General features: G+C 50.1%; 3 protein-coding genes across 3 annotated transcripts; 2 read left to right on the top strand and 1 right to left on the bottom strand.

The window, feature by feature from the left end:
• Nucleotides 1–1,599: 1,599 nt before the first annotated feature.
• ARF5 (ADP ribosylation factor 5) lies at nt 1,600–4,604 on the top strand. The gene is made up of 6 exons (XM_045855674.1): nt 1,600–1,789; nt 2,306–2,386; nt 2,725–2,834; nt 3,300–3,371; nt 3,885–4,010; nt 4,115–4,604. The coding sequence occupies exons 1-6, from the start codon at nt 1,723–1,725 to the stop codon at nt 4,199–4,201; spliced, it is 543 nt and encodes a 180-aa protein (XP_045711630.1). The 5' UTR covers nt 1,600–1,722; the 3' UTR covers nt 4,202–4,604.
• A 1,521-nt stretch (nt 4,605–6,125) lies between these two features.
• FSCN3 (fascin actin-bundling protein 3) lies at nt 6,126–11,339 on the top strand. Its single transcript, XM_045855523.1, has 6 exons — nt 6,126–6,269; nt 7,306–8,002; nt 8,344–8,462; nt 10,014–10,173; nt 10,640–10,810; nt 11,134–11,339. The coding sequence occupies exons 1-6, from the start codon at nt 6,126–6,128 to the stop codon at nt 11,337–11,339; spliced, it is 1,497 nt and encodes a 498-aa protein (XP_045711479.1).
• Nucleotides 11,340–16,318: 4,979 nt separating this feature from the next.
• Nucleotides 16,319–20,532, bottom strand: PAX4 (paired box 4). Its single transcript, XM_045855762.1, is given in 11 exon segments — nt 16,319–16,387; nt 16,389–16,455; nt 16,765–16,910; nt 17,184–17,239; nt 17,805–17,874; nt 18,232–18,314; nt 18,540–18,665; nt 19,200–19,275; nt 19,573–19,788; nt 19,978–20,108; nt 20,448–20,532. Coding segments are annotated over 11 exon segments (1,053 nt in total). The 5' UTR covers nt 20,461–20,532.
• Between the last annotated feature and the right edge of the window lie 694 nt (nt 20,533–21,226).

Here is a 21,226-nt window from a genome sequence, read left to right as displayed (position 1 = left end):
AGTGAGATAGGGCAGTGATGGCAGGGATGAAAAGAAAGAGGTTAATAAAAGAGCTAAAGATGTACAACTAAAACCTGACTTGTTCACCACTAGTTGTATTATTATACTGGAACTCTTTTAAATGTACTCTTTGGCCTTGTAAAAGCCTTCTTACAAGTCTTTTGTAAGGAATACAAGTCTATCACTGAAGGGTAAAGTCATGCCCTTCTATCTAATGCCCAAAGTCTGTTCTCTCCACAGGCTTTGCAGGTCAGGGTGGGGCAGGTTCTGGAGGTCTGTTCAGACCCAGCTTCTTAGAGAGGCCCAGGTACCATCCAAATGCATTATATAAAATGTTCAGGTATGCTATCTCATAAGTTTAATCTTCACCATAACTTCATGAGATTGGGCAAATATTAGTCTCCATCTGTGGTTAAAAATGACAGGTTGTGAGGATTGTTGAATGCAAGCCCTCAAAACAAAACAAAACAAAACAAAACCACAATGAGGCAGAACTGACATATGAAGTGAGACCCAGAACAGTGGCACATATGGGGATTCAATATTTGTTGAATAAGTGAACCAGGTTCTCTGATTCCCAGCTCACCTCACCACATCTAGTCCATAAACAATTGCTTTTAGGTTACTGGGATCCAGAATAAGCAATCTGTCTGCCCTTGCTCCAGTGCACAACCTATCAGTTAAATTCAACCCAACAAGCATCTGTTAAGCAAAAGTCCAACACTGACACGGTTTCTGCTATCTTTCTACTTCTGTTCAGATGCTGAGTGGGGAAATTATACTGGTAAAGCTATTTGGGTCTAAGGAGGCAAGATCCTCACAACACCCTGGATAGGTGTGCATTAATAATCCAGGCTTTTAGGTCCGTGGAAAAGTGAGGGAGGAGCTTCAGATAGGCTGTCTGGGTCCAGACGGAAAGGCATTTTGCTTCTAGGCTCATCGAGGCAAAGACCGAGTTCTTTAGTATGCGGTAGGGTCTATGACCGCGCCGCCCAGAACTGGGAATCTTCCACTGGTTCTGCTGTTTCAGGATCTATGAAGCAAGCCTTTTAGGGAACCGGGAAAGCCAGCTAGCACTCGAGCATCTTCTTCTCCCACCTCCCGTGTACTCCTCTTGAGATTCTACTGTCCCTGAACCACCTGCTATGCTCAAAGCCCATCACTGGGAGCTGAGAGGGCAAAAAGGAAGACAAAGACACCTGCATGGACCTTCTGCATCACTGAGAGGATGGTGCACACAGTCGATACTGCTAGTTATCCAGAGTTTAAATCAGCACCCAGAGTAGGCTGGACGCCACAAACAAAAGCCCTGCGGCCGACCACTGATGATGCGGGTGGGGACCGCTGTGGAACGTGAAAAGCTTTCCTTGGCCCCGCTCGGGCTGCCGGTTCAGCAGCAGCACAGACGAGACAGGAGCCCTAGAAACGTGGGGAGATCCTGACCCCTTCCTCTGTAAAAAACCGGCGTGCGACCCAGCCAAGTGGCAGAGACTTGCTCAGCTTCAGTTTTTGGAGGAGTCGAAGCCGCGGAGCCGGGCGGGAGGCGGAGCTGGGGGCGGGGCCCTAAGGGGGTGGGTCCGCAGTGACGTAGGGCGGGCCGGGACGCGCGGAGGCGGTGGCGGCACCTCCTCCTCCTGCTGGCGAGCCCCATCCCCCCGCGGCCGGCCGGTTCCAGCCTGCACCCCTTGTCCGTGCCAGTGCCCCCTCCCCCGGGCCCCCGCCATGGGCCTCACTGTGTCCGCGCTCTTTTCGCGGATCTTCGGGAAGAAGCAGATGCGGATCCTCATGGGTGAGGCAGATCGAGCGCGCGGCCCGGACGGGAGCGCCGGCCCCCGCACAGCCCTCCCGCCCCTGCGTCCCTCCAGCCCAGCTCACCCGATCTCCGACCCTGAGTCACCCACCTCCTAACCCCCAGGGCTACAGCTCTCGGGAAGGTCGCTGTCTGCAGCGCTGTCTCCGGGGCCTGAGACCGGGAGCTGCGGGCCTGGGTGGGGTGACGCTCCCTCCGCCCTAGTCCGGCTGGTAAGAAGGGAGGATTCCGCCCTTGGAAACGACTTTTAAAAGGAGCGCGGCCCTCCTCCTGTGGCCTGACACCCCCCAGCCTTCTCCCGCCCCTCCAGCTTTGGGGTCTAGAGTTGGCGCTCACAACCCAGACTACCCTCAAGGCCCGGAAGGTAGACAACAGCGCGCACCTGGAGGTGCTCGGGCTCACCGCCCCCGTCACCGTCAGCTGTCCTGGGCTCTCCCCTTCCCTGGTCTCTAGGGGGCTCCCTCACTCCCATCTCTATGCCCCTCTCCTTTACAGTTGGCTTGGATGCAGCTGGCAAGACCACAATCCTGTACAAGCTGAAGTTGGGGGAGATTGTCACCACCATTCCCACCATAGGTGAGTCTGGAGACAAGATCGGGAGGAGTGGGAGTGCGGCGGCTGACCTCCTCCGGGTCTACTCCCCATTCTCCATCCAGTAGTGGGAGCTGACACCAGATACAGCTACCTGAGAAGTGGGTCACAGTATCTTTACGCTCTGGGTGGTGTCCAGGAGGGCCGAAGAGGACTGGATGTGACCTAGCCCCGCCCCGTCTGAACTGCCGGCCCTCTGGGCTTCTGTTCCCTTGGGCTTTGAACACTGCCCTCTGGTTTTGTGTCCCTGATGAATCCATGTAATTTTAGTGAGGTCCTTCGTTTCAGGACTATTTTCTCTTATTTTTCCCAATTATCTGCAGGCTTCAATGTGGAAACAGTGGAATACAAGAACATCTGTTTCACAGTCTGGGACGTGGGAGGCCAGGACAAGATTCGGCCTCTGTGGAGGCACTACTTCCAGAACACTCAGGTAGGGGGGAGGTGTTTCCCCAACCCCAGGGGAGGTGGTGCTAGGGTTACTGAGATGTTGGCCTAGGCTGTGCCCCCAGGCTAGGAAAAAGCCTTATCCCCTTCAACCTCCCTTTTGTGAGCTAGCATCTACTCATCCTTCAGAAGTGGCCTTAGTGTTCTGAGACTCAGCCACCTTAGGTGTGTTCTGAGAAGCAAGGTTCTGGATCCAGAGTCCAGGCTGCCTGATTTAGCTCTCATTACATGTCTTTCCCTGTTTTCAGGCTTGTCTTTTAACTAGATTACTTGCCTGAAGGCAGAAGCCGTATCCTTTGCAGGGTGTCTCCAGTTTGTGCCAGGACTTCCGCAGAGCCTTAGTGGAAGTTTACTAGATGTGAAGGGTTTAGACACAAAGAGAAGGAGCCAGAGTAGGGTATGTCCTAGGCAGCAGTGATTGCTTCTCCTTCCCTTCTGCCTTCCCACCCAGGGCCTCATCTTCGTGGTGGACAGTAATGACCGAGAACGGGTCCAGGAATCCGCTGATGAACTCCAGAAGATGGTGAGCACCCAAGGCCCTGGGATCTGATCCCTTGGGTTGGAGACAGAGATCTCCGTCCTGGTGTGAAGGTCAGAAAATGCTTCACAGGCTTTGAATGTGTGTCTCTCTTTGTGAACAGAAAGACACTCTCACCCTGTTTTGAACTTGGGTCAGATAACAAGAATGGAACTTGAATTTTCATGTCCTTACATCTGAGTCTGAGAATTGGTGGGGAGAGGGGAATATGTGGTGGAGAGAAACATCATCTTACATTCTTGTTTTTCCATTTGGAAATTTTGTCATTTTGACTAGGGCAATTACTCAAATTAGAAAAAGGCTCTTTCTGGACTTATGGCCAAGATGGCCTCCAGCTGACTTATAACTCTTATGTCTTGTGGTCAGCAGTAGACTAGACAATGTTATGTTTTCCCACTGATACTAGAAGGTAGAAAGGGGAGCTCTCCTACACAACAGGTAAGAGGGGGCCTGGGGACCCCATGAGATCCCAGCTTCCATCCCCTTGGCCTCTCTCAGCTGCAGGAGGACGAGCTGCGGGATGCGGTGCTGCTGGTCTTTGCCAACAAGCAGGACATGCCCAACGCCATGCCCGTGAGTGAGCTGACCGACAAGCTGGGCCTGCAGCACTTGCGCAGTCGCACGGTGAGGGCCCTGCCTCTCCCAAGGGAGCCACAGACTGGGCAGGAAGTGAATGCATCCCCCTTTTATTCCCTGCTGCTAACCTCTTTCTTTCCTTCTCCCCACAGTGGTACGTCCAGGCTACCTGTGCCACCCAAGGTACAGGCCTGTACGATGGGCTGGACTGGCTGTCCCACGAGCTGTCGAAGCGCTAACCAACCAGGGGCCGGCCCCTGCTGCCCAGAAGCTCCCGCGTGCATCCCCGGGATGACCAGACTCCCGGACTCCTCAGGCAGTGCCCTGCCCTCCTGCCCCACCTCCCACAGACACAGGCCTCTGCTCCTGCCCCTCCTGCCTGCATGTTCTCTCTCTTGTTGGAGTCTGGAGCCTTGCTCTCCAGGCACAGAGGGGTCCACTCTCCTGCCTGCTGGGACCTGTGGAAGGGGCTTCCAGGGCTGAGGCTCCTTCTTTTAGAGGAGGAGCAGGGACCTGGATTTACTTTTGTTTTTTCCCATTTGGAGCATACCCTTGGGGCCAGGTGGGGAGGGAAGGTGAGGGCTCCGGGTGGTGCTATGAAATGGCACTGGATATTGAGTAATAAATTTGCTGTGGTTTGTACATGGTGTCTGTAGCCTGGAAGTGGGGGCTGGGTTATTGGGTGCAAAGAGACAGTATGGAGGACGCTCCAAGCAGCTAAGGCTGCAGGGCCAGCCCCCACCTCCCCAAGCACACACACACATACATTGCTGCCTTAATCTAGCTTAACTTCTCCCTCCTTATTCTTGAGGCTGGAAGTACTTTAGATGTTCCAGTGGAGGAAATCCTCCTTCTCCAATACCAAGGGGCCTTTGCTGAGGGTAACAGATAGGATCTACCTTCATGCTTCTGTAAACCATATAACTCTCATACCCTATCCATCTCCTAGCTAGCTGTGGTTTTGAATGACTACCATACACATTAACATTTGAGGAGGAGGGAACATTCATTAAAAATAAGGGTCCTGAGGTACACTTGAGAAAAAGTGATTCATCAGGACTGGACTGAGGGCCAAGAAAATGCATCTTTAAAGTCACGCAGCTGATTCTGTGGTATATTAGCCTTATTTCATAAAACGTTGGGAGGGACTTGGAGATTCCAGTTCCTCACTGTGCACCCCCGGGACTCTGCACCTGGGAAGACCCCACCCCCACCCCCACCCCACCAATGGGGAATAGGAACCGGGGCCGTGGGCTGTTCTCCGAGTGTGGTTTACTCTGCCCACTTTTTCATCCCAACAAAACTTAAACAAAACCCACCATCACCACCATTATTTCTTTTTGCCATTCTCGCCTTTCATGTTAGTCTCTCCAGGCTGTGGGCTGGTTTTCTCCATAGGCTGTGTATGAAGTGAGTTCTGGAAGCTCATGGTGGACAGAGACTCTGGGGGCTGATATGCTCAGAGGCAGCCGCAGTGCCACTGCGGATCATGACAGTACTTGGGATTTTCCCCTCTTAGGCCAAGCTCTTCACTGTGCTCCGGAGCCAGCCTTTCTAATTACTCTGAGTCATTCGATCCTTGCTGGTTATCTATCTAGGGTGTCCTCCGCATCCCTGAAAAGTACCTTCTGAGACATGCTGGCCTCATCCTCCCAAAAGCCATAAAAGTCCTCAATTTTTCTTTGATATTATGAACTCCCAAATCACTTGAACCCCAGGGGAGTCAGACAGAACCCACTTCCAGGGAGGAAAGAGGATGACTTCTATCGTGTGATTAAAAAGAGAAAGAGAAGTGAAGGAGGGGAGAGACTGGCCTGAAGTCACAGGTGGTCACTGGCACAAGCTGAAATTCTGATTCTCAGTTGTAGCCCACCTCCTGGGGTGCTGGGGATGGAGAGGCTAATGCCGGCCTGCACCCACCTCTTCTGATGCTGAGCCAGTGTCCTTTCCCTGCTATGGTGGGATGAGAGGCAGCTGTCACAGTCATAATGCTCCCGGGTCACAGAGGCGCTGGGCCCTAGTCAGCCTGTGCCTGGAAAGTTCCCTCTGGGAACGTCTTCTGGTGGGTACTTCGGGCCTGATTCCAGGCCCTATGGCCTTTGGAACCTCACCACTGGGGGGAAGGCTGGGCCGGACGAAGTCATCACCTGTGGTGCCGGCCCCATGGATGAGATGGAGTGGACGCAAAGGCAACCCAAGCTGGAGGACCTAAGGGTTGGGCTCATCAGCTGGGCAGGATCCTACCTCACTTACGAGCCGTATAAGAATATGGTCACCGCTACTGCAAAGGGTTTGGGCCGGAGACAGGTATCAGAGTAGACCTGTACAGGAGTGAGTTTTCCCAGTGACTAAGCCCTCGTGTGGTATGGGGAGGGGGAAAGTGGGGAGAGTACACTCTCAACCCTATCACTTTCCTGGCCCCTGCCATTGCTAGGCTAAGACCCTCCTACCCCAGGTTCTTGCCCACAGGTCTCCATTGCTCCATCTCCTCCTCTCTAATCCTATTCCAGGAGGTGAACCCTCAGCCCTGGCCATGCTGCTTTGGCTTGCTCTGGCTGTCCCCTCCCTTCCATTCCAGCACAGAGTGGTTGTGTCATCACAAAGAGGAGAGGTGGACAGCCCAGGCTGGAAAGCCGAGTTGTGGGCATGTGGAAGTTAAACCAGTGGAGTTACTGCAAAGCCTGTCTTTCTGTTCTGGCTGCAGTTTGGAAATGGGTTACTCCAGAAGCCCTCAGAGAGGGGTCCTCATTTTAGAGCAGGATGGAGACCCCTCTGGGGTGGTACTACAGAATGAGGCACCAGGGAGGTCCTCTCACTTATAACAGTTCATCACAGCTAAAGCAAACAACTGCATCTCAACTGCACTAACCTCATCTCTGAGCCCGAGCCTGCCTGTGAGAGGTCTTACTTTTCTCCTGCCCTGTTGTGGCGGTGGGCAGGGGAAAGAAAGTGTTGGCTGAGTGTGTCATCCAGGGGCAACAGCAAGGAAGAGAGAAGTAAGACTTAAACCAAAACATTTCCTTAAAACTTAAGTGTTGAAGAACGTGGTCAAGGAAGAGAGGGCAGTTTACCTTTCGTTACCTGGTGGAGGTGGGCATTGATAACTTCTCTTGGGATACTGAGAAGCCTTATGGCTCCAATGAGTGAGGTGTCCAGGGATCTTTTGATTACCGTTGAAGGAGAAAGTGGAGAAGCACAAGGGAGGCCTGTGTGGAGGGAAAGTTGGTTGGTCTCAGTGAAGGTGCTGGGGTGATGCCAGAGATGATGGTTTTAGGACTCCTTGGTCCAGTCATTTATCAGGACTGAGGACTGATTTCCTTCTTCTCCCTCCCAATGTCTCCAGACCTGGGAAATCCTGGTCAGCAATGAGCACGACACACAGGCTGTGGTACGACTAAGGAGCTTGCAGGGCCTCTACGTCCTATGTGAGGCAGATGGCAGTCTGTGCTATGACCGGCCAAGGACCAGCCACCACGGATGCTTCCTACTCCGTTTCCACCGCAATGGCAAGTGGACCCTCCAGTGCATAATCAGCGGCCGTTATCTGGAGTCTGATGGCCAGGATGTGTTCTGCAACTCCCGGGTGCTCTCAGCTTATCACATGTGGACCCCCCGGCCAGCCCTGCATGCCCACGTGATCCTGTATAGCCCCCTCCACCGCTGCTATGCCAGGGCCGACCCCACTCTAGGTCGTGTCTGGGTGGATGCACCAGTACCCTACCTGGGGGAATGTGGATTCCTGTTGCATTTCCAAGATGGATGCTACCACCTGGAGAGCTCTACACACTGCTTCTTGTCCCACTTAGACCGGCTGGTCTCCCAACCCTCAACACAGACTGCTTTTCACATGCAAGTGCGGCCTGGAGGGCTCGTGGCACTGAGCGATGGAGAAGGGGGCATGTTGTACGCACAGGGCCCACGCCTGCTCCTGGGCCTGGGCTCCAGTCCCCATAGGGGCGAGGAGTGGTTCATCCTACAGCGTTGCCCCACCTGGGTCAGCCTCAGGTCAAGGAGTCGGAAGTTCCTCTCTGTCATCTACGGCAAGTGCTGGGTCCAGCGCAGCCATGGAGGGAGGGAGAGAGGCCTAGCTACTGAGCAGAGGAAAACGTGTTTGGGATCAGTGAGGACCTTTGAACCTAATTATAAGGAAGATCTAGGGGTCCCAAGAGCACCTCTATGCCATGGAGAAGGACAGCAAAGCAGGGGTGTGGGCTGTAAAGGAAAGTGGCTTGGGTCTTCTCCAGGCTACTATGGTGAAGCAGAAGGTGATGTAGGTCCAGGAGGAAAAGCAGAGGGAACCCAGCCATAAAGCATGGAGGAGGGGCTGAGACCAAGCATGAGACCAGACTCAGACTTACTATGACATGTTCTTCCTCTGCAGATGTTGAGGTGTATGCTGCCTCTGAGCACCTAACTCCAATGTCGTTGTTCCAGTTTGAAAGTGACAATGACAACCTCGCTTTGCAGCTTCGTTCTGCCAATGGTTGCTACCTAGCCCAGGTAAGACCTTGGCTTTCTGAGCAAGACAACTCTTAAGCCCCGAGTTCTCTCTCTATAGACACACTTCTCTTTCTTCAAGGCAGGTAACCATATGGTGAGGTGCACGGTGGTGGCCCTGGTCAGTAAACATCCAATGGGGCCTCTTAAAAATTTTTAAATCAACTTTATTGATGCATAACTTATATACAATAAAAGACACTCATTTTAAGTGTAATTGAACACGTGTTGACAAATGTATACACTTACCACTATTTACCAAGTTAGAGACTATTTCCACCACCACAGAAGTTTCCTCCTGCCCCTTTCCAGTCAGTTACCTCCACCCTTGCCCTTCCCACTACTGCTGACATGGATTCTGCCACTGTGCATCACATTTAGATTTCTCTGCTCCAGAATTGCATACAAGTGGTATCACACAGTATTGTGGTATGTATGCTTCTTTCACTCAGCATAATGTATTGGAATTCATCTACAGTGTTGCATGTATCAGTAATTTATTCCTTCTTATTGTTGAGTAGTACTTCATACTACTGTTCATAAATACAAACATAATTGGTTTTTTTATTCACTTGTTAATTACTTGAATTATTTCCAGTTTGGGCACTTATGAATAAAGTTGCTATAAACATTTATGCATGAGTCTTTTTGTGGGCCTGCTTTTTCAATCATCCTGGGTGAATACCTAGGATTACAACTACTGATAAATGTGTGTTTAACTTCTTAAGAAGATGTCAAATAGATTTCTACTGTATGTACCATTTTACATTCTCACCAGTCATGTATGAGAATTCAACACTTGATATTGTCTTTTTAATTTTAGCCACCCTAATGGGTGTGTAATGACATTTCCTTATAGTTTTAATTTGCATGTCCCTTATAACTGACCATGTATGAGTATCTTCATATGTGCTTATTGTTTGTTTATTTACTCTGTGAGATGTCTGTTCAAATTTTTTGCCCATTTGTTATTGGGTTGTTTGTCTTATTAAGTTACGCATTTCTATATGTTCTAAAGTCAAGTCCTTTGCCAAACATATGTATTGTAAATGTTTTCTCCCAATCTGTGGCTTGCCTTTTCATATGCTTAAGTGTCTTTTGAGCAGCAAATGTTAAATGTAGTGAAGTCCAATTTCTTCATTTCATAAATGATTAGTGGGGGTTCTTTTGATCCCAAGAAATCATTGCCTACCCCAAATTTACAAATAATTTCTCCTTTGTTCTCTTTTACATGTATTATAATTTAGGTTTTACTTTTATGTCTATGATCCATTTTGAAATGATTTTGAAGTGTGGGCCAAGGTTTATCTCTCTCCACATGGATATCCGGTTCTCTTTTCGCTACTGGGTTCTGAGATACAGCACAGACTGGGCAAGTGAGAGGGCAGAAGGCACAACATTTTCCAAAAAGGATCTGAAAGCATAAAGCATACCCTGAGAGAATGAAAAAGGCTAGTGGGTGGGATGTAGGAAAGGTGGTCTAGGAATAAAAATGAGGGGAAAAAACTGTTTTCATTCCTTGCTTCCCTTTTGTGTTCCCAATATTACCTCCAGAGGCACCACAGGACAGTGTTGGCTAATGGGCACCCACTAGAGTGCGACACCTTCTTCTGTATGCACTGGAATTGTGGCAGGATCATCCTGCAGTCTCCCAACAGACGCTTCTTGGGCATCGCACCCAACGGCCTACTGATGGCCAGTGTCACCATTCCAGGTGAGTTAGGCAGCCTTCCTTCCAGCTTATTCCAACTTAAAGATGCTTTCCTGGGGAGCTGGGTATGTTAGAACAGGCCCTGGAATTGGAGTCAGAAGATTTGGATCTGTGTATTTGTGGAGTCACTGAAATTTTGCCATCATTTGGCAAACTGCCTCTTTGAGGCTCAGCCTCCTTGTATTCATTATAATGGAGGTGATGTCCAGTCTACCTTCCTCGCCAGATTATCATGAGTGTTAAATAGATTCATACATCTCAAAGGAAGAAAGAATAATTAAAATTTCTAAGTGCTTTCACAAACATTTCACAGTACCTAGCATGTGACCTGGCACACAGTAGGTGTTCACTAAATGTTAAAATATTGACTATACTCTCTTGCAATCAGTGTCCCACCTTCCTGCATTCATCTGAGAAAGCATCTATCTAGACGCAGCTCACTCAGACAATGCCTTTCTATTTCTTTCAGGCCCAAATGAGGAATTTGGGATTCGGTTAGCCAACCGCCCCTTCCTCGTATTGCGAGGTCGGTATGGGTACGTGGGCATCTCTCCGGAACATGACCTCATGCAGTGCAACATGGACCAGCCCAACTGCATTCACCTGCTGCCCTGCCGCCAGGGCATCTACCACTTCCAGGGTGAGTAGCCCCTCACCCTTACCCTCAGTTCACAGTCCAGCCCTCCCTGAGCCCCAACCCAGTTGTCACAGCCTGTCACTCAGGGCCTGTTCATCATAAAAGGAAAAATAGAGTTTCTGTTTGTTTCCACACTTCAAGGCCCCCAGAGTGGGCTGGCAGAACAGAGATCAGTCATTCTGTTTTTCCACATAAGGACCTGCCAACGCAGGCAGGGTCGAGCTGCCAGGGAGGGTGGCACATCTCCTGGGAGCCCCCTCAGAGGCTGCACTACTGGAGGACTCCCCTCTGGAATGGCCCACTGACCCGAGCTCTTCCCTCCCCAGCACAGGGTGGATCCTTCTGGTCAATAACATCCTTTGGCACCTTCCGCCCTTGGGGAAAGTTTGCCCTCAACTTTTGTATCGAGCTTCAAGGGAGCAACTTGCTCACAGTGCTGGCACCCAATGGCTTCTACATGAGATCCGACCGAAGCGGCACCCTGTTTGCAGACAGCGAGGACATTACCAAAGAGTGTATCTGGGAATTTTAGGTAAGGTACAGTGGGTAAGGACCTGGCGTGAGGGAACAGGAGCTGAGGGGCAAGAGAAGGGAGAGAGGGCTGTGGCGTGTGAGAACAAGACTAAAAAGCACCACAAGCTGACTTCTGTCCCACGACCTGATCACCTCCAGACATATACAGTGGCACCTCGGTACTCGTTGTTAATTTGTTCTCAAACTCATAGTGAGTGCTAAAACCTACGCGAGTACCCAACGATGAAACATTTTCTCTGGTGGGGCAGTGTGGTGACTCATACAAGTTCTAGCAAGTGAGAGGAATCCCAAACAAACGCTCAGTGCTGAAACATTTTTTCTCATCAAAATGTGAAGGGTACAGTGTTTGACAAATCTAAAGCTGACGAGTATGGAGGTATGACTGTATTCCAAATCTGTGTCTTTCCTCTCAGGGCTCCAACCCAACATGTGCTAGATCTGATTTCTCCTCTCTAGGAGGAGAAATCAGATCTAGGTTCTCATGCTTATGCCACACATAATAATAGTACTTGCAAGCAAGCCTGCAGGGGATGGGATGAGGTGTACCTGTGTATCTGTGTCTCTCTATTAAGATGAAGAGTTTGCACTTGCTATCCTCACCCCTGGATCTCTGAGGTGCTGATGGCTCCTAGATATTTATCTGCAGCCTTGACCCTTCTTCTGAACTCTAACTTCATCTCTTTCTAACTTTCTGATTGACAACTACCATCCCTTCAAAATCAGCCTCCTCATTATCCCCCCAAAGATAATTATTTCTGCCCTCCCCATGGTCATCTAGGGCATGGCCATCCTCCCAGGCACCACCTCCCATGTGTTCCCTTCACCAACCCCCCCGAAAATTCTGGGCTACCCTCTTAATAACCCCTCTCTAGTGCTTGCTCCTACGTAATTACCATTACCACCAATGATTCCAGGATTTCACCAAAAGCCTGAACTGCAACAAGGGCTTTCCAGCAGCACTCGCGACTGCCAGACCCATCCCCACCTAATCTGTTCTCCACAGCAGGTTCTCTTTCCTACAACGCTGCCTCCATGTCATCATTCCCTGTTCGCAGCTCTTCAAGGCAGGCACCTCACTGCTCTCAGTCCTTTCCCTTCACTGTCCACCTCTCTTGCTTGGCTTGGAAAGTGATGAAGGTGTTGTCCTGTAGAAAGAGTTTTGGTTTTGATATCATACAGACCTGGAACCAAGAGCTAGTAAGACTTGGTCTTTGGGGATTAATACGTATTTCATAGGATGCTGTGAAGGTCAAATGACAACGTGAAGCTGGTTATAGAGGCCTCAATATGTCTTTACTCCTTTCCTTCCATTTTCTACCAGTTTTTTATACAAGCCTTTTACTATGGCCAAACAGGGAAAAATAAAATGCAATCCCACTGAACTTGTTTTCTGATCTATTCCATGAAGGGCTTGGATTGAACTAAATTTCTCGGGCTCCTTCCAGGCCTGACATTCTCGTAGACAGTGTATGGTAGTGGTTAACAGCTCACTTTTGGACTCAGAACTGGGTCATAATTAGATTTGTATCAGTTAAACCTCTTTGACCTTGGGCAAATGAACTTAAAGTCTGTTTCTCATGGGTGAAATAGGAAGATACACTTATCTCCTAGGGTTGTTGTGTTACATGAGATAATGATTGTAAAATGCTTAGTAAACAGCTTGGCACCTAGTACACTCTCATGTAGTAAATTTTACCTGTTGACTACAGTCTCCCTAAGAACTCTGATGGTATTTCTGCACCATTGATTTGATTTTAAAAAATAATCTCTACTGCCTTTTTCCATAAATTAACTTCTCCTGACCATGTGATTGCCTCATCAAGAAAGGGACAAATCACTCTACTCTCTCTACCTTTTAGGTTTTTTCCTAAAAGCCAGAGGTCAGCAAATGACTGACTGAAGGTTTCTGTTTCCTCTTTCCTTCCCAGGTCAATGGGTTGCCACCTACCAAAATCCAACTCCTCCAGGAGAAACTACTACACTAAACAGAACAGGAACCCCAGAGTCAAGATCCATGAGAAGAAAATCTGTTACACAACTTTTCCTACCCAGTTTAGCAAAACATCTGTTTCAAGCAACAATACATCAAAAAGGCCACCCCCAAGACCCTGGTGTGCATCTTACTTAGTACAGAGTAAGGGTGTCAAGGGTGGGGGGTGTAAAGTTGAGACTGAGGCTCTAGCCAGAAGAGGAGAGACCAAATGGTAACTAGAAGATCAATGGATCTTCCATTGATCCTTCTCACCCCCACCAAAACCATGAGACTTTTCCCATTGATGCCATGAGGAATTAGCCTTGCCCTGAAGGATTCAGAATCCAGATACAACTAATTGTCTTTGGTCTAGAAAGAATGAAGGATTATCAATCTTATAGGCACAGGATAATGGTAATAATACCTTATGCCTGTGTAGCCTACCTCCTCACCACCACTCCATCACCTCCAAAGTTTACCAATCATCCCACCTTATTGCCTGTGGTCCAGTCAGTTGGACACAACAGGTACTTCCCCTGTCATTGCCCACCTTTTACAGGGAGCTGGAATAATTTGCCCAAGGTCCCATGACTGAGACCTCTGGCTCAATTCTTTGATTAGAGTGGACTCTAATGTTCACTCATCTTTCCATCAAAACATAGCTTCCAAAGTGGCTGTCGTTCTTGCACTGTCTTCATAACTTCGGTGTTCATCTGCTTGCCATCAATCCTATTTATGTTTTTATTGATGTAGACTCTTAAGTACATTTATTTAGAAAGGAATATTTTAATCACTGTTGTAAAATGGAAGACCAGAATTGCTTGCCATGAACAGAAAATGACCATAACAATAAATACAATGAAAACAAAGCAATGTTATCAATCCTCGTTAGAGTTTTCCCTTCCTACAGAGGTATTAAAAACTAGGACCAAAATGAAGACTTTCTGTTTGATGCAATCAGAATTGAAAGGGAGTCGAAAAGGGAATTTTTTTTCTCATTTCTGACTCAACATTATTCAAAGCAGCATCCACACTCCTCCTGAGATGTTCTCAGACACCCACAGTGCTGCCTGGTCCCTGCTCTGGGAAAACTGCACTGTGCCATAGTGAGAGTCTGGCTTTTGGTCCATCTTGAGAGCAGCTGATACTAGAACATGAGAGAGATTGCATCTAGATAGAGGAACATGACTTCAGGGTTTTTTGCAAGTATGTTTCTCCTCATGAGATATAAAAGAATTTTGTAAAGAAATTATCCAATACATGAAAGGGTGAGAACACTAGAGGCCTGGGCACCTCCTTTCTCAGAGAACATTAAGAACAGGCCACAGATAAACAGTGGAACACAGTCTTCAGAGAGATAGGAACTTGGAGGTCATTCAACGCAGAATCCCTCAGCCCTCCATAAATCTATATCCGCACTCAGATGGGTAGGCGTGCATGTGCATGGGGACTCCTACACACATACTTTCTCTCTTATGCCCTGTTCCCCACAAGTAGTCATCTGTTCTCCACTTGAATGTGCTCAGCCACAGGGTCTCAGCTGATAGCTTCTTCCACTGTTGATGTCAGCTCTGTCACTGAAGTGAATGGCTTCTTCTCAGATGGTGCTGTGCAGATTGTCACCCCACAAAGCCTCGCCCATTTCCCAGGTCAGCCTGTCCCGCAGGCCTTCAGCTTGAGGGTAGTGAAGGCAGAGAAGGGACAGGAGATGCTCTGTTACCCCTGGAACTCCATTCCAGAGCTGTGCTGCCCCTTAGAACTCCCTGTGCTGCTGAAAATGTCTACTATCCAGTATGGCAGCCTCAGGCCACATGTGTCTATTGGGCATTTGATATATGGCTACTGTGAGTGAGGAGCTGAGTTATTCATTGTACTTCATTTTAATTAAATTTTAATGGCCACATATGGTTCATGGCTACTTAGTAAACAAGCAGCAAGCTCTAAGAGTGATGATAAAGAGACCTCTTGAAGGACCACTTCCAGACCAGTGCCTGGAGTAAACAACAATGTCCCCATTCCACCACCCTTTTGCCTCCTCATTCTACTTCTGCCCTTCAAAGGGGGAAGAATTTGGAGGGATGAGTCCATCCTCCACCCCAATAGCCCATTCTTCATCCCCCTTCCCCCACATGTTTTCCCCTCCATCCCAAGTCTTTCCAAGACTTGGGAGAGTTCTGTGCAGGGAACAAAATTGAGCTGATTGCGAACTTACTGCCGAGAAGCAGTAAGCAAACATGCCCCAGGAGCATGTGCAAAGGGACAATCAGAATATGAAAATGGCATTCCCTTCATTTGCTGCTATGCAAAATAAAAATACACACTCAATTAAAGAATTAATGTCTATTTTTTTAGATTAAGGATTACTGAAAATTTTCTCAGATGTGGTCATCGTGTTGTAGTTATATAAGAAAAGTTTCTTATTTTTTGGAGATACATGCTGGAAGATTTAGGGGTGATGTGCTATGATGTATTATCAGTGTATGTGTGCATATGTGTGGGCACATGAGCACTCAAATACCAAGATAGATACATACATACACACATATGTAGATGGGGAGATAGCTAGATATATACATATATACATGTATGCATACACAGTTACATTACATAAATACATAAATACATTAGCTATGATACGTATGTAGATATTTCAGAGAGATAGATGACAGATAGGGCACACAGTTTATAATCGTCAAATATAAGGGTGGGAGTATGAGTGCTCATGGGAAAAACATAAAGGAAAACAGGAACTACTGTAGATTAAAAAAATGTTTTTATTACTGCCAAGTGAAGGCCTTTTAAGCCCACTGTGAGCAGTAGGTGGGCATGGCTTCTCCAGTCCCTCAAAACAGGTAACACAATGGAGGGGCAGCAGGGCAGGACCAGGCAAGGTCCACAGGTGAGGAAGAGATGCAGGAAGGAGGGAGGAGCAACGATGTGCTTGGGCAGGCCAGCACTAGACAGCCCCCACCCCATCTTCTTTCCATCCTGGCCCTCCTCCTTCATCACAGGCCTTGCAGTAGTGGGGAGCCAAGCCAGAGAAAGGCGTGAAGGGCAGCAAGACTGTCGACGGGGGCAATGGAAAGGAGGGCAAGGATGGCAGAGCAGTACTGAATCCAGAGGGCTTGGCTGTGGGGGGCAGATAGCCTGCAGGGACAAAGAGGGTGAGCATGGGCTTGTTGCTGCCACTGATGGGGAAAGGCAGACAGACATTGGTTCTCTACCATGGACAGAAGCACTCAAATCCCAACCCCACCCCCTTTTCCTGCTATGGCTGCCGGTGGTACCATAGACTCAGGGGATACTATTCTCCCCAGCTTTGTGGGCCACGCAAGGAGGGAGGAAAGCTGTATTGAATTTCCTTTGATGACCCTGATCAGAGATCCTTGTCCTCCTGTGGAGTCAGCCAGCCCTCCCCACACCCTGCAGCAATGAGGTCTCGCCTGGATTCTTACCCCAGCAGGGCTTGAGACAGGCATGGTGTGGGGTGTCACTCAGGCACCTGTCTGGTGCTATCCCCCAGCACAGCTGATAACAGGGGGGACCCAAGGATTCCGGGAAAGGCAGGGCCACTGTAGCCACGCTTCCAAGGGACTGCTAGAAAAAAGCAAGAGAACACCCTCAGCTGCCTGTGACGCCTTCTGTTTAGCAGGACTGGGACCCAGGGCTGCCCTCGGCCCAGACTGTATACTACACAACTCCAGGGGGTGCCATTCACCTAGTAGACTATGGGGATGGCACTTTCTGGAAGTGTGCACTGTGGGCAACTGGGAGAGTCATGAAATTTAGCTCAGGCCTTCACCAGGAATGGGAGAGGTGGTGAGCCCTTCAGTCTTCCAGCTTCATAAATCCCCCTCCCTTCCTGAATACCTGTGCAGAGGTGATCCCTGGGGCAGCACTCGGTACAGTCAAACCCTGAGAAGTACCTACAAGGTGAGGGTGGATCCATTCAGGGGGAGGAACCAGGGTCCAAGGAGGGGAGAGTGGCAGTGAGGAACAGGGAGTTTCTGGAAAAGGCAGCAAATTCTGGCAGGGGTGAGAAAAGATGGATACTACAGCCTTAAACTGGCAGAGCCTTGGGAGACTAGGGAAGAAGGATTAATCCCAAGGATGGTAAACTGAAGACGGTACAGCCCTGAAGAGCAGAGACTGTGTGTGCCCAGCATCTAACACAGGGCCTGGCCCGTGGGAAGTGCCAAGTGAATGTTAGGTGGGTGGATGGATGGAAGAAAGGAAGGAAGGGCCCTGGCCAGTAGCTCAGTAGGTTGGAGCATTGTCCCAATACACCAAGGTTGTGGGTTCTATCTCCAGTCAGGGCACATATATGAAGCAACCAATGACAAATATATGCCTGTCTCTCTCTCTCTCTCTCTCTCTATCTCTCACCCTTGGGTAAAAAAAAAAAAATTAAAGGAAGAAAAGAAAGAAGGAAAGAATAGGTGGATAGATGGATGGATGGGTGGATGGACGGTGGATGGACACAGAAATTACCTGGAAACTGCATTTCCCACTTGAGCTTCTCTTGTCGGCGCCACTTGGCTCTTCGGTTGGAAAACCAGACCTGGGGAAGGGCAGAGGCAAAGCAGCTGGCTGTTTTCCCCACTACTGGGCACCTACTGCTCTCAGCACCTGTTCCTGGCCTGGACTCAGAGCACAGACCCTTCCTCAGACCTGACATCTTCCCTCCCTGCTCTGACCTTTGCTCGCTGTCCCCTTTCTCAACTCAAAGGCTTGGAGTGGGGAGGAGAGGAAAGCATCAGCAGAAGGGGAACAAGGAAGATCTTGTCTCTAATTTCTGCTCCAGACATATCTGTTTCCACCTTCTTGCCCCCTTCTCCACCTCACCAGGACCCAAAGACTTCCGGGCACAGACTCTGTCCTTGTGGTCTGCACATATTACGTGGCAGAGCTCACTCACCCTCACTGTGTCTTCGGGCAAAGAGGTCGAAGCAGCCAGCTTTCCACGGGCCACCGAATCAGGGTACTGCCCACGCTGGAACTCTGCAGAGACGGAGGCTCATGGCCAGGGTATGGGGAGAGAAGCAAGGCATGGGTCTCCCCCTCAGGCCCCACTCCCTACTTGCTACAAGCCTAAACTACCCTAATCTCCAAGGTGGGACCACCACGGCCTCCACCTCTCATCCTTTGCCCGCAGGCCTTAGGGCCACTGCCTCCATATGTCACACTGAGCAGCCTCTGACCCACTGTCTGCCCCAGCATTGGCACCTTTCTCCAGCGCCTCAGCTTGACCTGGGGAGAAGATAGTCCGATTCCGGTGGCCAGTCCCCGGATGAGGGCCGCAAGGAGCTTCAGAGACACTATGGGAAGTGCGAGGAACTGGAGCCAAAACAGCTGAAAAGGGAGACAATGGTTTGTGTGGTTTGTGATGGTGATTCCTCTGGTCAGATGGGATCCCTGAGGCCCTGGGGCTGTGGACAGGGGACAGCATGGGTATAAGAGCAGAGCTGCACTGGGGGGTGAGGTGCCTTCACAGTGATTTGGAGGTCACTGCAGAGGCACTTGGTAGGAGGCATGCTGCGTGCCATGGCAGGGTGCGTGCTTAGTGTTCGGGGGGAAACAGCAGCAAAGTTGGCCCCGTCTGCATGATCCCACAGGTCATGAGAAGTGCCCTGAGGAGCTGTGCACAAGGCAGAGGAGGGTTAGAAGACACAGCCCTGCCTCTTCCTCAGCACATCCTGTGAACCTAGGGGCAAGGGACCTGGGGCCTGCTCTAGGAGCCGCCAACAACCAGCTAGTGGCTTTGGGGGAGTCATTTCCTTTCTCCAAGCCTCAATTTTCTTCTGCCAGGAGAGAATAAGAGTGTAAAGAAATGTAAAGTTCTTGGGTTTGGCTCTGATCATCCGTGGGGGCAACTCGAAAACCCACCTGGCGATCTGAGCTGTGCCCAGGGCAGCCTCTGGTCCTCCTGTAGCGTCCGCAGGACTCGGTTGATGGAGGAGACCTGGGGGTGTCAGGGCGCTGAGTGGGGAGATGGCACACAGTCCCAGGGTTGTATCCTGAGGATATTTCCCCAGCATCCTTTCTCTCCTTCTATCCCTGTCCGCACACTTCTTAAAGGCAGCCCTTTCTCTTTCCCCAAGCTTTCTTCTTCCCACCTGTCTCACCACCACCACTTTTCAGAAGAGAGCCCAGGAGCCCTGCCCCCCAGCCTGGGATGGCCCCATTGCCTAATGAGAAGGGATCTTCTCCCCAGACAACCTGTTTGCCAGCCCCGGTGTGGGGAGAGGAGGGCACTTACACTGGGAGTCTTGTCCTGGGTGCAAAACCCTTCAGCACAGAGCTGGCGTTGGATCTCCCAGGCGAAGAGGCCTGGGCACTCACCCTTCAGCTGGGCAATTCGAGCCACCACACGGGGTGTGGCCAGACGTGGCTTGCTTCCCCCAACCCCCTTGGGTTCCAAGACTCCTGTGCGGTAGTAACGCCCTAGTATCTTGCTCACACAGCCATTAGATACCTGGGTCAGGTGGGAAGCAGGGACAGGTAAGGCATAATGAGCAGAGGGTGCGTGTACCTGGAACAGAAGGAGGCTACAAGGCAAAGTGAGACATACTCAGAGTCTGTAACAGCCCTAGACTTGTCTTAAGAGAGGCCCCTTTTCTCTGCTTTTTGTCCCCATCCCTGTGTGAAAGTCCCAGTGCACTACCTTAAGGCTCCGTGAGATGTCACAGGGCCGCATCCCACTGACTGCCAGCCGCACGATCTGCTGGCGAGTGTCCAGGGGCAGAGGCCGACCATTCACAAAGAGCCCCCCGAGCTGATTCACACTGCTGATTCCTGAACATGAGAAGGAAGCATCCACTTGCCACATCTCCCCTCTCCCTGGCTCACCACCACAGAGAAAGTCTTCTCCCCAGGGGACTGCTCCCCTCCTGCTCATGGGGTCCCCCAAACATGCTGCTTTCTTTGGAAGCTAGCTCCCAGGTGAGCATTTGCTCTGTGACCAAAGGCACTGACCCTCATGATTTCAGGGAAGTGAATGGAGTGGGGAGGGAGTGACTAGACAAATCTTTGTGGGAACACTGGCCAAGGGCAGATGAAACCACGTGGATGGGAGCAGGGCCCTCAGATATTCCCTCCCTCCTCTGTTCTTCCCCCTTCTCGCAGGCATTTTACCATCCTGCGGCATGCTCCAGGCTGGCCTCTTCACAGAAGGGCAGGAACCGGGAAGACTGGGGAAGGGACTTGCTCCTGGGACCTCTTCCCTCAGTCTTGAGGCTGGGCCTGCAATAATCAATAATTGGGTGAAGACTCTTGCTTAATATGGTCTTGGGATATAGTATATTGTGATAGAGGGCCAGGTTTCTAAAATTTGCTCATAGGTTAGCTAAGAAAATTAAACTTTTCTTTGCTTAAACCCTTCTGTGATTAAGTAAAACATCGCAGAGCCAGAAGAGGACTGAATCTGGATGTCCTGATACGGGTCTGGGAGGGTGGGAGGTATCTCGCTGCTCACAGGTCCCTTACAAGATGTCAGGGAGGTGGAAAGGGATGATGCCTCCAGATGCTGAGGCTTTCCTCTTTCCAAACACACAAATCATGTCTGACCTCTTAACAGCCTTCTCAACCCTGGGTGATGCACTCGGGCCAGGGCTCCTGCCTCCTAAGCTCAGACTCAACAGGGTCAAAAACCAAACTTAGGGTATTCTGCCGAGCCAGGAGAGGGCATCTGTGACCAAAGGTCCCAGCTCCCAAAGATCTGAAGCTGGAGACCAGATTTAAGGTTCTGCCTTCACTTTTGGGCAGCCCCTGAGGTTTGCTTCCCCGCCAGGGGAAATCACCAGCCAGGAGCTTCCTTTGGAGCACTTTAGGGAAGGGTCTTGCTCCTGTTTTTTATGCTCTTCAGGAAGCTCTGGCGAGACATGGGGCTCAGATTTACCCACCAGGCATTGAGG

The sequence above is a fragment of the Phyllostomus hastatus genome, unplaced genomic scaffold (assembly GCF_019186645.2).
Source record: "Phyllostomus hastatus isolate PE091 unplaced genomic scaffold, TTU_PhHast_1.1 phas_scaffold_114, whole genome shotgun sequence".
NCBI classification, from domain to species: domain Eukaryota; kingdom Metazoa; phylum Chordata; class Mammalia; order Chiroptera; family Phyllostomidae; genus Phyllostomus; species Phyllostomus hastatus.
The sequence above is the reverse complement of the archived record's forward strand: the minus strand, read 5'-3'. Positions and strand labels throughout refer to the sequence as shown.